General features: G+C 49.6%; 1 protein-coding gene across 1 annotated transcript in view; it reads left to right on the top strand.

Annotated features, from left to right (window-relative positions):
- Positions 1 to 14,695, top strand: part of MTFMT (mitochondrial methionyl-tRNA formyltransferase) — a 49,988-nt gene that overhangs the window by 27,154 nt on the left and 8,139 nt on the right. Inside the window, exons 8-9 of the mRNA XM_029596835.1 lie at positions 6,053 to 6,134; positions 6,227 to 6,294. Coding sequence (XP_029452695.1) covers positions 6,053 to 6,134; positions 6,227 to 6,294 — 150 coding nt within the window. The remainder of the gene's footprint in view (positions 1 to 6,052; positions 6,135 to 6,226; positions 6,295 to 14,695) is intronic.

Genomic DNA, 14,695 nt, shown 5'->3' with positions numbered 1-14,695 from the left:
AAAACCCATGGTTTGTCCGGCTAAGTCCCAAACCTAGCCGGACAAACTGTCTGAATATTAATCCCATAATGTATAAGTGCTGATGTATATGATAAAATTTGAATTAGTAAAAGTTTTTTAAAAGACAACTTTAAAAGCACAGACAAAATTCTAAAGAGAGGAAAAGGTAGGTGACGGCAAAGACCAGTGAATTGGACTGAAGGGATGTACAACGTGTATGGAGCTGGAGAGGTTGCACTCGCTCTGTTCATGTTGTATGGCTGGACACTGTTACTGATGGGCTCTATGCAGCTTCTGCTTTCACACTGTATACTTTGCATCACTGGTTTGATTAGACTTGATGAGCCATAAAGCTGTTCCCTTGTTCGGCTTGGAGAAGAGACGGCTGAGGGGGGATATGATAGAGGTCTTTAAGATCATGAGAGGTCTTGAACGAGTAGATGTGACTCGGTTATTTACACTTTCGAATAATAGAAGGACTAGGGGGCATTCCATGAAGTTAGCAAGTAACACATTTAAGACTAATCGGAGAAAATTCTTTTTCACTCAACGCACAATAAAGCTCTGGAATTTGTTGCCAGAGGAGGTGGTTAGTGCAGTTAGTGTAGCTGGGTTCAAAAAAGGTTTGGATAAGTTCTTGGAGGAGAAGTCCATTAATGGCTATTAATCAATTATACTTAGGGAATAGCTACTGCTATTAATTACATCAGTAGCATGGGTTCTTCTTAGTGTTTGGGTAATTGCCAGGTTCTTGTGGCCTGGTTTTTGGCCTCTGTTGGAAACAGGATGTTGGGCTTGATGGACCCTTGGTCTGACCCAGCATGGCAATTTCTTATGTTCTTATGTACCCGGATCAGTCCAGACAGTGGGTTGAGCCTCCTGTCCAGCAGATGGAGGCAGAAAAACTCAAAGGGTATCTTATATCAGGACAGTGCTCACCCTGTGTCCCTTCAGTATTTCTCTGTCTCCAGCAGATGGTAGAACCTGTGGTTCCCCTTCTTGTAGCAGTTTTTTGGATTGGGAAAGTTTCTCTTCCTTCCATTCTTTACTTTTAAAGGATCAAGCAAGTATGTCTTAATCTTAACCTGTATAAAAAAAAAAAAAAGTTTATTCAGCAGGAGCAGCAAGTCCTGTCTCCTTGCTCTTACTAGGGCCTAGGGGGGACCCTGTCCCCTTGAGTACTTCAGCCTAGGATCCTTTCCCGGTAGTCCATTGCCTGGTCCTGGGGTGTGATACTGGTGATCCAGTCCCTCCCCCATTGAGACCCTTGAGAAGATTCATGCCTTGGGTCTTTGGCTGACAGATAAGTTTATTCCTCTTTTTTCTTTCAGCTGCTGTTTCTTTAAGCTTAAAAAAAAAAAAGAAGATTGCACGGGAGACTGTTTATTTTTCAGTACCTTGGATAACTACAAGCAGCTTCGGGGGGGGGGGGGAAGGAGCGGGGAGCAGAGCTATTTTTTACCCTCTCTCCCGCTCGCAGCCAGGCACAGGAGACCTTGCTGTTTTTTCCCGCAGCAGCCCCCCCATCCACGAAAGGAATGATCACCCTCAAGGTACAGCCACGAAGTCCTCCCAATGAGATGCGGCCAGCCCATTCCTCCGTTCCCAACTTAGCTGGACGTCTGTCCCTATTTCACGAGGAATGGGTCAAAATTACTTCAGATCAGTGGGTCCTCAAGGTAAGCAAAAGAGGCTATGCTTTAGAATTTGCTCGGGATCTCCCCGACCGCTACTTGATCTCTCTCTGTGGGAGTTGGAAACATCTAGCGGTGTGCCAGACTCTACACAGGCTTCAAGAGCTATGTGCCATGGTCCCAGTCCCCCTAGAGGAACAGGGGTCCGGCCAGTATTCCATCTGCTTCGTCGTCCCCAAAAAAGAAGGCTCCTTTCGACCAGTCTTAGACCTCAAGAGAAGTCAACAAGGCGCTCAAGTTTCCCCATTTTCGGATGGAGAATCTGAGGGCGGTCATAGAGGCGGTTCACTCAGGCGAATTCCTTGCTTCTCTCGACTTGACGGAGGCCTACCTTCATATCCCGATCCGGCAGGAACACCATAAGTATCTTCCTTTTCAATATCCTGGGGCGGCACTACCAGTTTCGGGTGCTCCCATTTGGTCTCGCCACCGCTCCTCACATATTCACCACACTCACGGTAGTAGTGGCGGCCTTCCTCTGCCGGGAGGGGGTCCTAGTCCATCCTTACCTGGATGACTGACTCATTCGGGCGAAATCGGAGAAGCTATGTGCGATAGCAGTCAGCAGGGTTTTGTCGGTCCTCAACTCCCTCGGGTGGATAGTCAACTTCTTCAAGAGCAACCTCAAGCCCTCTCAGGTCCTGGAATTCCTGGGAGCATGCTACGACACCCGCGTGAGGAAAGTTTTACTGTCCGAGGCCCGGGCGCTCAAGCTCATGGATCAAGTACAACATCTGTTATCTCTCTCAGTGCCCACGGCCTGGGACTATCTCCAGGTCCTGGGCTCTATGGCTTCAACTATAGATTTGGTTCCTTGGGCTTTAGCGCATATGCGTCCTTTACAGAAAGCTTTGCTATCCCACTGGAAGCAGTCTCGGAGAAGTTTCAAACACATCTCCCGCTCTCCGACTCTATCATCACCAGCATGCAGTGGTGGCTCTCGCTCACCCACCTGCTGAAGGGGGTGCCCCTGAAGACACCCCAGAGGGTCATTGTCATGACGGATGCCAGCCTCTCTGGCTGGGTAGAGTTGTCAGCATCAGGCTACCCAAGGGCAATGGTCCCCGGTCCAATCTGTGGCACATCAATCGTCTAGAGGCCCAGGCAGTCCGTCTGGCACTCAAGGCTTTCCTACCCTTGGTCCGTCGCAAAGCTGTGCGAGTCCTCTCTGACAATGCCACCACAGTAGCTTACATCAATCGCCAGGGAGGCACCACGAGTCATCTGGTGGCCCTGGAAGCCAGCAAGCTGCTCTCCTGGGCGGAGTGCCATCTGGATTGACTGGCAGCCTCCCACATTGCGGGGAAGGATAATATTGAAGCCGACTTCCTCAGTCATCAATATCTAGACCCCGGAGAGTGGGAGTTGTCCGAAGTGGCGATGAATCTTATCATGCGCAAGTGGGGAGCTCCCCTCTTAGACCTGATGGCCACCCTGAGGAATGCGAAGGCTCCCAGATTCTTCAGTCACAGAAGGGAACACTGCTCGGAAGGGGTGGATGCCCTAGTCCTACCCTGGCCTCACAACGTTGTCCTCTACGTGTTCCCACCCTGGCCTCTGGTGGGAAAGCTACTAAGAAGGATAGAGCTTCACATGGGGTCGGCCGTTCTCGTAGCACCAGAATGGCCCTGGAGACCATGGTTCACAGATCTGGTGAACCTCGCGTTGGACGGTCCTCCTCGCCTCGGTCACCTACCAAACCTCCTTCGGCAAGGTCCCATATTTTTCGATCAGGCGGATCGCTTTTGATAGCGGTCTTGCTTTTGAGCAGCGGCGACTGAGGAAAAAGGGTTATGAAGAGGAAGTTATATCCACTCTGTTGCGAGCACGTAAGACTTCCACCTCTTTCGCTTACATTCAGGTATGGAGAGTGTTTGAGAACATGTGTGCCGAGTCCGGAGTGCCAGCACGCAAGGCCCCGGTGTCCCATGGCCTCTCCAAAGGGTTGTCTTTCAATTCCTTGCAGGTACAGGTTTCGGCTCTCTGTTCTCTCCTAGGGCTGGTCGATGGTTACGCGGTGGCGGCCCATCCGGATGTCATTTGATTCCTCAAAGGGGCCAAGCATTTGAACCGCCTGTCTGGGCCACTTGTCCGTCGTGGAGCCTTAATTTGGTACTTTGCGTTCTTTGCGAGGCGCCCTTCGAACCCTTCCGGCGGGCCACGCTTAAGGACCTAACTCTTAAGACAGTATTTCTAGTCTCTATTTGTTCGGCTAGGAGAGTGTCTGAGCTACAAGCCTTGTCTTCGCTTTTCTGATTCAGGTGTTTCCCTTAAAACAGTACCATCCTTTTTACCAAAGGTAGTGTCCTCCTTTCACGTAAATCAGTCAGTGGAGCTTCCTGCCTTTTCTCCAGAGGACATTGCGAGTACGCCTGGCGGTGACCTACGGTGTCTGGATGTAAAAAGAGTACTACTGCAATACAGGTTACAAACGAATTTCGAGTCTCTGATCATCTTTGTCTTATGGAGCAGCCCAAATAAGGGAAACAAGGCTTCTAAAGCTACCATTGCTCGTTGGCTAAAGGAGGTGATTGCGTCGGCGTATATTTGTCGGGACCAGTCAGTTCCAGAGGACTTAAAGGCCCATTCTTTGCATTCACAGGCTACCTCTTGGGCAGAGAACCAGTTGCGGTCTCTGCAAGAAATATGCAGAGCAGCTACTTGGAAATCTCTGCATGCCTTTGCTCATCATTATCGCATCGATGTACAGGCGCCAGTTTTTGGTTCCTTCGGCAGACAGGTGCTTCGAGCGGGACTATCTCGGTCCCACTCTACTTATGGAAACCTTGGTACATCTCACTGACTGGACTGATCTGGGTACATACAGGGAAAGGAAAATTGGTTCTTACCTGCTAATTTTCATTCCTGTAGTACCATGGATCCATCCAGACGCCCACCCTGGCTGCATTCTGATTTTCATACGACCGCTCTTAGTGTTTTGTTTTTCATTCACAGGTTTTGGGAGTGTCTACTAATTTTCTCAAAGCACAAGCATATCAGACTTTTAAGGCACCGGAAGTATGTATATATATATATATATATATATATGTAAGAGCGGTTCTTTGTATTGATTTAAATTTCAAATTACAATTTGGATGTTACAGGTTTTACTTGCTTGATTTTTCTCTATTTAAGATTAGTTTTACATTTCTCTGCTTTAACGTTTATACTGAAGGGACACAGGGAGAGCACTGTCCTGATACAGGATACCCTTTGAGGTTTTTCTCTGTCTCCATCTGCTGGACAGGAGGCTCAACCCACTGTCTGGACTGATCTGTGGTACTACAGGAACGAAAATTAGCAGGTAAGAACCAATTTTCCTTTTTAGGACTTAGCATGTTTTCAGTTAAAATTAAAATAGTGGCCCCTCCATAAATCCAAAAGAACAGACATCTTCTCTCCCAGGGTGATTCTTGTTCATTCTTTCTTATATCTAAAACAAATACTTTGTATTGTAGACCAGTCAATTGGATCATCTTTCTTTGTTATAACGAGGAATCCCTGTAGATTATGGGGGCACTAATCAAAGGTTTTTATGTGGGTAAACATGTTTTTATGAAATTGCTTCCCTCTACCACCCTCCCCCCCACCCCTGGATGTTTTTGGTCAGTAGTTCCCAAATCTTTCCTGGGGGGTGACCTCCAGCCAGTCAGATTCTCAGGATATCTGCAAAGAATATGCATATGAGAGGTTTGCAAACAATGGATGCAGTATATGCAAATCTATCTCATGCATATTTTTGTGGATATCCTGAAAATCTGACTGGCTGAGGTTTCACCAGGAAAGTCTTGGGAGCCATTGCTTTTGATTTTTGTTGATTTTTTTTTTTTTTTTATCTTATATGGACTCAGCGTTGCATTTAAACTTTAGCATTTTATCCCTTAGAATTTTATGGATTTTTGACTACCGCTTTTCAGAGCTGTAATTGGGCAATTTGGCACCTATGGCAAAGTGAAAATGTGCCCACATTGTTCACACTGGCCATTCCTCACAGAATTTCCCTTTGAAAATGAACTTCCTGTTGTACCCGTGGGACTGCAAGATCTGCAGGGAAATTTAAAATTGCCCTCTCTGTGTCCACAAGTGATTTGAAATTTCTAGATCATATTTTAAACTGGAAAACTAACAACCTAGCAAAGGGAGAGAACTATTTGAGCATGTTTTATAAACTTTCCAGATAAAATAAAAAGTATATTTTATAGTATTTATATTCTGCTTTTCAGGCACTTCACAGCAGAATACATTCATGTACTGTAGGTATTTAAAATAGTTTTAAATATCTACAGTATTGTAGGTATAGTAAAAGTAAGAATGAATTTTAGAAGCGAGATAGGTAGTGAAGTGATTTGTGTTGGCAGTTTCCCTTGCAGACACTCTGGATGGGTAGTGTGGTTAAACTCCTGGATTTTGTGGAAGACCCTGATATCCTGAGTTCTGCAGGTATTTAACCTAAATCATTCACAGTTGTTAATTTTCAGTTTGTTTATTGGTGTGAAAACGTAAAGACAAGGCATGTTTCTGTTTGTTTGCAGTGCATCAGAAGGTGCCAGGATCAATAAGATACCACAGACAGACAAAGACGCTGCTGGTTTGCTGTAAGGTAGGATTTAGATTGATTTATTTATTTTATTTAGGCATTTTTATATGCCGAAACATATTGTGTACACCTCATGTCAGTTTACATAATTTGATGGACAGTCTTTAACGACATGTCCTAAATTCATTCAATAGAAATAAAATAACAATAAATAAAAATAGTAAAATAATGCTAAAATAATCCTATAAGTAGTAAAAGCATATAAAATTATATCATCATTCTAAAATTTGGTCTCATAAGACATATCCCGTTCCCTGTACGTACCAGGATCAGTCCAGGACACCTGGGTTGTGACTCCGCACCAGTAGGTGGAGACAGAGAAAACTTGTGGGCGGAGCCATATATAAGCCCCTGTGCCAGTCACAGCCCCTCAGTCTTACTCTGTCTCCAGTAGGTGGTGCAGGTGCAGTCACAGCCTCTGCCTGCACTGATTTTGGTACTTAGTCAGGTTTTTCGGATTTTTTCGCTTTTAAATTTGATTTTTCTTTAAAATTTGAATTTTTTAAGTGAGTGGAGTCCTGTCCGCCCTGCCTCCCAGGGGGGCTGCGAGGTTCTGAGGGGACCACCCCCCCCTGGTTGAGGCCGCTGCTAGGGTCGAGGACCCGGCTTACCAGTAGCAGCGCTAGGGGTGACACCGGGGATCCCGGTTCACTCACCCCTCTTGCAACAGGGCTCCAGGACCGTGGACAGCGACAAGCGGTAGGAAAAAAAAAAAAAAAGTTTGAATTTTTGTTTTCTTGTGCCGGCTCTCTGCTACTTAGCGCTGCCGCTCCGGTTTCGTCGGGGGGGAGGCGCAGGTCGCAGGGGGGTAGTCGCGGTGCTTTTTCCTTTTGGTTCTATTTTATTTTATTTTTCTGTCAGGCCGTTTTCGCTTGTGTTTCCCGCGTTTTCGCCGCTATGCCTCGAGGCTCTGCTTGCCGGGCCTGCGGCTCGGCGCGCGCGCGTCTTTCGAGGGAAGGCCTCTGTGCCTCGTGTATCCCGGGCGAAGAAGGTTCGTCGGGGGCGTCTCGGGGGGCCCGTTCTCGGACCGAGCGTTCGCCGCCGCCCGCCAGTGTCCTGACTGACAAGCAGCAAGATCTTTTCCCGCTCAGCGCGGGAGTGGCGGCCATTTTGGCCACAGGCAGGGAAATTTCTCGGGAGCCGGCAGGGAATTCTGCCGTGCCTCCCGCGCTTTCACCGCAGTCAGGACTTGCTGGGGGGGGTCGCTCCGGAGGGGTCTCGGTCCCGGGAGGGCTCCGGACTAGATTCTTCAGACTCGAGTTCTTTTTCTGAAGATTTTGCACTTCTTTTGCGCAAAGTTCTTAAGTTTAAGCGCAGCAGGCGCAGGCGTAGAAGGGCCCCTGAGGGGGGTCCTGGCCAGCACGCCCCAAAGAAAAGGAAGACTAAGGAAGTTGACGGATCCGCCCGTCAGCCCCCATGAGGGAAGCGGCCTCTGAGGGGCGTCCCTCAGGAGTCGGAGTCAGAATTTTTGTCTGCGACAGACACGGATACCGCAGAGGACCCCCTGAAGGGGGCCGAGGAGTCGGCTGCGGACGGCCTCTCTCAGCCCGGAGTGAGCAAAGGTGCTCAGGCCGTGGAGGGGGATGATCCCAAAATAGTCCGCCTCTTTCGTAAAGAGGAGCTGACCCCTTTGATTCCGGCCATTCTTCAGGAACTAGGAATTGAGGCTCCGCCATTGGTGGTCCGTCAGGAGGTCAACATGGATCCGGTTCTGCTAGGTCTCACCGGACCGGCAGTGGCTTTTCCTTTTCATTTTTCTTCGACTGATATTTTATTTAGAGAATGGGATACGCCGGAGCTGGGACTTAAGGTTAGTAAGGCCATGGATAAACTGTATCCACTCCCTGAAGATGCGCTGGACCTGCTCAAACTTCCAAAGGTGGACTCGGCAGTCTCGGCGGTAACAAAGAGGTCTACCATCCCGGTTACGGAAGCGACGGCCCTCAGGGATATCCAGGACAGGAAGCTGGAAGTACAGCTTAAGAAGATTTTTGAGGTGTCCGCCCTAGGGGTGCAGGCCGCCATCTGCACTAACTTCGCTATGCGGGCTAGCCTGCGCTGGGCCCAAGTAATTCAGGCGAATGCTGGTCTTTCCCCGGAGGAGGCGTCTCAAGCTGATCGACTAAAGGCTGCAATAGCGTATGGAGCAGATGCTCTACATGATCTATTGCGAACCTCTGCCAGATCCATGGTGGCGTCGGTTTCGGCACGTCGCCTTTTGTGGTTACGGAACTGGGCAGCGGATGGCTCTTCTAAAGCTCACCTCGGGGCACTGCCGTTCAAAGGCAAGCTGCTGTTTGGCAAAGAGTTGGATGACATAATGGTCTCCCTAGGAGAGAACAGGGCGTTTAAATTGCCCGAGGATAAGTACAGAGCGCGGTCCTCCTTCTCCTCCAGGTCACGGTTCCGTGGTTCCAGAAAATCACGTCCACCACATTCCTCGGGTCCCTCGTACAGGTCTTCTTCCTCTCGGACCCCTCAGTGGCAGCAATCCTTTCGAGGAAAGCGGTTCGGCAAACAGGGAGGAACCTCGGCCGCGGGAGGTCACAAGGGGCCGCAATGAAATGCGGTCGGCCCAATCCTCGCCTCAGTCTCTGCACGAGATCCCAAATGTCGGGACGCGGTTAACGTTGTTTTTCGAGGATTGGGCCAGGGTTACGTCAGACCAGTGGGACCTCGACGTGATAAGACACGGTTACGCATTAGATTTTGTTCGAATTCCAGCGGACAAGTTCCTAGTCTCTCCTTGCAAAGCTCCGGACAAGAAGGCGGCAGTGCTAGACACCATCCGGCGCTTGGAAAGCTTGGGAGCTATCGTTCCGGTCCCGATCCATCAGCGTGGCGAAGGCCGTTACTCCATTTACTTCATAGTCCCAAAGAAAGATGGCACGTCAAGGCCGATCTTGGACCTCAAAGGCGTAAACAGATGCCTACGCGTTCCTCACTTCAAGATGGAGACGATTCATTCGGTTATTGCTTCGGTAAGGCCGGGCGAATTCTTGGCTTCTCTGGACCTCACGGAGGCGTACCTGCACGTGGGAATTCGGCCGGAGTTCCAGAAATTCCTACGGTTCTGCATTCTGGGGCGACATTTTCAGTTCCGGGCGCTACCGTTTGGTCTCGCGACCGCTCCTCGCACATTCACAAAAGTGATGGTGGTAGTAGCGGCGCACCTACGCCGAGAAGGTCTCCTGGTTCATCCTTACCTGGACGATTGGTTGATTCGCGCAAAATCCAAGCCTCTGTGTCAGCAAGCAGTGGCCAGAGTCCTCCAGGTGTTACATTCTCTAGGCTGGGTGGTCAATTTCAGCAAGAGTCAACTGGTACCGACTCAGACCCTAGAATACCTCGGAGCTCTATTCGACACAAGGCACGGCAAAGTGATCCTGTCCCAGGAACGCAGGGACAAGCTACAGTCTCAGGTGCGGCGATTGCTCTCTCTTCACAGTCCTCGAGTTTGCGATTATCTGACGGTCCTGGGTTCGATGGCTTCAACTCTAGCCTTGGTTCCCTGGGCGTTCGCTCATCTGCGGCCGTTGCAGTCGTCCTTACTATCCCGATGGCGGCCGGTCTCGGAGGAGTTTTTCCTGCCTCTTCCACTCGAGGGCCAAACGAGATCCAGCCTCCACTGGTGGCTCGACTCCAAGCATCTATCTTGTGGAGTGTCCCTGCTGGTACCCAAATGGACGGTAGTGACCACGGATGCCAGTCTCTCCGGCTGGGGAGCAGTTTGCCTAGGAAGGTCGGTCCAGGGGCTATGGACAGCGTCTCAAACCCAGTGGTCTATCAACCGGCTAGAGACCAGAGCAGTCCGTCTAGCTCTTCAAGCCTTTTCACCGTTACTAAGCGGAAAGGCGGTCCGAGTACTATCGGACAACGCAACCACCGTAGCCTACATCAATCGACAAGGAGGGACGCGGAGTCCACAGGTGGCTGCGGAGGCACAGCTCTTGATGACCTGGTCAGAACAAAATCTCAGCAACATAGCAGCCTCTCACATTGCCGGGGTCGACAATGTACAGGCGGATTTTCTAAGTCGTCATCACCTCGATCCCGGAGAGTGGGAGTTGGCGGACGAAGCTTTTCGGCTCATCTGCAGGACATGGGGAGTTCCTCACATGGATCTGATGGCCATATGGCACAACGCGAAGGCTCCACGATTCTTCAGTCGGCGTCGAGAACGGGGAGCAGAAGGCGTCGACGCGCTGGTACTTCCGTGGCCGACGGATGTACTTCTTTATGTGTTTCCCCCGTGGCCGATGATAGGCAAGATTCTTCGGCGCATAGAGTTGCACCCGTTCCATGTGATCATGGTGGCACCGGAATGGCCGCGTCGTCCGTGGTTCGCAGATCTCATCCAGTTGTCAGTGTCGTTACCCATTCGTCTCCAGGGGTTCGCGGGGCTACTACGTCAGGGCCCCGTCTGTTTTGGAGGATGCGGATCACTTCTGTCTCGCGGCATGGCTTTTGAAAGGAATCTCCTGAAGAAAAAAGGTTACTCAGACGCGGTGATAGCTACTTTGCTGAGGTCCAGGAAACAGTCTACGTCTCTGGCTTATGTCCGGGTCTGGACGGTTTTTGAGGATTGGTGCGTGCAGCGAGGGGTGGATCCCATTTCCGCTTCGGTCTCAGATATTCTAACGTTTCTTCAAGCCGGTCTGACCAAAGGCTTGGCGTGCAGTTCGCTACGGGTCCAGGTGGCGGCTCTTGGTTGTTTGCGGGGTAAGGTCCGGGGAACCTCCCTGGCTCTTCATCCAGATATTTCCCGTTTTCTTCGAGGGGGCTAAACACCTCCGTCCTCCATTGCGTCCCCCCTGTCAGTCTTGGAACCTTAACTGGGTTCTTTCCGCTCTAGGCTCGGCTCCTTTTGAGCCATTGAAGCGTACCACTATTAAGGACCTTACTTTAAAGACGGTGTTTTTGGTGGCAATTGCCTCGGCTCGGCGTGTCTCGGAATTGCAGGCGCTGTCCTGTAGAGAACCGTTCTTGCGGATTTCCGATTCCGGAGTATCCTTGCAGACGGTTCCTTCCTTCCTTCCTAAAGTGGTGTCGTCTTTTCACGTCAATCAGTCAGTGGAGTTACCGGCCTTCAGGGTTGAGGAGTCCACTGATCCCCAGTTCAGAGAACTGCGAAAGCTGGACGTGCGAAGGTCTCTTCTTCATTATTTGGAGGTTACTAATCCGTTCCGGGTAACCGACCATCTGTTCGTTTTGTTTTCAGGGCCAAAGAAAGGGGCCGCTGCGTCCCGCACAACGATTGCGCGTTGGCTTAAAGAGGCCATTGGCTCCGCTTACTTGGTAAAGGGTAAGCCGCTTCCGTTGGGTCTTCGGGCTCATTCGACTCGTTCCCAGGCCGCGTCCTGGGCGGAAGCTTCTCAGGTATCGCCTCAGGAGATTTGCAGGGTGGCTACCTGGAAGTCGATGCATACGTTTATCAGGCATTACCGGTTGGATGTCCGGGCTACCGATTCCGGGGGATTTGGAGAGAGGGTACTCCGAGCGGGCCTCTCTGCTTCCCACCCTCTGTAAGTTTTGCTCTGGTACATCCCAGGTGTCCTGGACTGATCCTGGTACGTACAGGGAAAGGAAAATTAGTTTCTTACCTGATAATTTTCGTTCCTGTAGTACCAAGGATCAGTCCAGGATCCCGCCCGCAGGGCTTCGCTTCAGTAACGGAGAGTCCGCTCATAATATTTTCTTAGTTTTGCTGTTAGCTTGTTTAGCTCTCCCGGTTGGGGAGTCCGGTTCAAGTAGGAGTTTGGTGTTAGTTTAAAGTTAGAAGTGAATTTTCTAGCCAGTTTTGTTACTTGGTTGCATGGCTACTTTGACATTACGTATGACTGAGGGGCTGTGACTGGCACAGGGGCTTATATATGGATCCGCCCACAAGTTTTGCTCTGTCTCCACCTACTGGTGCGGAGTCACAACCTAGGTGTCCTGGACTGATCCTTGGTACTACAGGAACGAAAATTATCAGGTAAGAAACTAATTTTCCTATATCCTAACCATGACAATCGAGAAGAAACTCTCCATGAGGACAGGAGAGCATTCCTGTTCGTATCCCAGATCAGTCCAGACAAGTGAGTTTTGGAGGCAGAGAATTAAAAACTTTTTTCAGGCACTGCTACATAACAGAGTGCCACCTTCAATCCCTCAGGCTTTCTCTGTCTCCAGCAGATGGTAGAGGTGCAAATCTGCAGTCTTGAGTTAGAAAAAAAGAGCGAGAAAGTTTTAGATTGGATTTGGAAGAAAAGAAGCTTTCAGGAGATGCTTCCTGAAGTGTTTAGATAGCTTCGTGGACCATCTCTGTTTGAGCCCAGCAAGCAGGGGTTGGCAATCCCTGAGCAGCTTTAGCCTGTAGCATCCTGGGATTTGAAAGCCAAGATTCTCTCTTTCCTCTTAAAGGCTTCTTACCTGAGGTTTTCTCCAATAGCAGGGAAGTATTCTATTTATTCTGCCTGGGGTTTATTTTTTGTTAGCCACTGTCTTTAAAAAAAAAAAAAAAAAAAAAAAAAAAAAAGGTAAGTGATGAGTTAGTAGCTGGCCATTGGGCTATGTGGGAGCACAGCTGGCCTACGGGGATGGGGGGAGAGGAAGAGGCAGAGTGCTCACGACTGCCAATGGCCAGAGAGAGTACTGTGTTTAGCTCTGGTGGACCGTTAGGGCAGTGTGCTGGGCTGCGAATTCGTGCCGCAATCAGGCCTACATTTTAGCGCGGCAGGCAGACTCAGCCACGTGTGAGTATATAATGGTGTTGGCCTCAGAGAGCGGGAAACTGAAGGGCCTGTGGCGCCAATCATATTCAGCTTAATTCGGCGACACTATGCCAGGAGTGTGCAATTGGTGGGGAAGGATCCTCCGAAAGTGCTGCAGATGTCAGAAGGGCCACTCGATCCCAAGGCCCTGTCAGGGAAACCCCAGGGGGTGTTTGCAGATTGGCAGGCAGGATGAAGGCTCATCTTAAGACACAAGTGGACTCTGGAGCCCAGGGTTCCCCCCTCCCCCACTTTCATCTGCAATCCAGACCAGGTTGGATGGTCCGGGGGAGGATGGTCAGGCTGAGGGACCCTTGTCAGATAAGGGAGACGATGATGTGGAAGATATTTCCACAGATTTTGTCTTGCTTCTGCACAAGGCCTATCTGGCTAGGAAAAGTGCAGGAGGTAAACGGGCTCTGAATAATCAGCCACAATGCCCGTCTAAGGAGTCCTCGGACAGATGAACTGGGGACCTGCTTAACCATTTGGACCTTGTCCATCTTGATGAAGAGGGTGAATCTAAGGCATTGGATGATTCCCAGGATGGGCTGGAGGATGATCCTGGAGACGACCTGGCAGGTTACACAGGTAGGACTGTGATGGGGACAAGGATCTTTAGACCCAGATGAGGTAGCTAACACGTTTTTTTTTGGGTTTTTTTTTACAAGGAGTAGACCAAGATCACTTCAGACTAATGGGTGTTAGAGGTGATAATAGACAGCTACGCTTTAGAATTTTCTCACCCCATTAGTGAAGCCTTTATGATGTCACATTGCTTGTCCCGCGGCAAGCAGGAAGCCATTCGAGATATGTTACGTTACCTTCAGTGGTTAGGCATGATCTTTCTAATGCCATCAACAGAGCAGGGTCAAGGGAGGTACTCTTGGTAAAGTGAGCAGCGAATGTCTCTGCAATGTTCGTCACCGGGATGATGGGAGGAAGAGTAGAGGTGGTCGAGCTTGGGTTAATTATCTTCTTTACAAAAGTACATAATTCTCTGGGATTGTTTCATGTGACTGATAGTTTCTTGTACTTCAAGTCATAGGTGTGCAGCGGCTCAAAAAGAGTTTATCAGCTGAACTATAAGAACATGTTGAGGTCCCAAGACACAGTGGGAGGCCTTAGGGGGGAGGCTTCAGTTGAAGCAGGCCCCACATGAATCATACGACTATAGGCTGTCCAGAGTTTGGGCGTACCATCTACACTATAGTGGTATGCACCACTTGCACTGAGATGAACTCTAACAGATTTGGTTTTTAAGTCAACTTCCGATAGGTGTAGAAGGTAATCAAGCAGTTTTGGTGTGGGGCAGGAGTACAGATCTAGGCCCTTCTGTTCACACCATATGGAAAACCTCCTCTATTTCAGTCCATAGGACTTTCTAGTGGAAGGCTTTCTAGAAGCCACCAAGACCAGAGATGCATCCTCTGAGAGATCGTGTGGTTACAGAAGTAACCTTTCAACATCTAGGCTATGACTGACAGGTCCTGGAGATTGGGATGTTGCAACCTGCCTCAGTCCTGTGTGATGAGATCTGAGGAAGTCCCCAGACTGATTGGTCTCTGGATGGATAACTCCTATAGGAGTAGAAAGCAGACCTGTCTCAGCCAATAAGGGGCTATGAGGATTATAGTCCTCTTGTCCTT

The sequence above is a fragment of the Rhinatrema bivittatum genome, chromosome 3 (genome assembly GCF_901001135.1).
Source record: "Rhinatrema bivittatum chromosome 3, aRhiBiv1.1, whole genome shotgun sequence".
Lineage (NCBI taxonomy): Eukaryota > Metazoa > Chordata > Amphibia > Gymnophiona > Rhinatrematidae > Rhinatrema > Rhinatrema bivittatum.
This window is presented reverse-complemented; position numbering and strand designations above follow the sequence as displayed.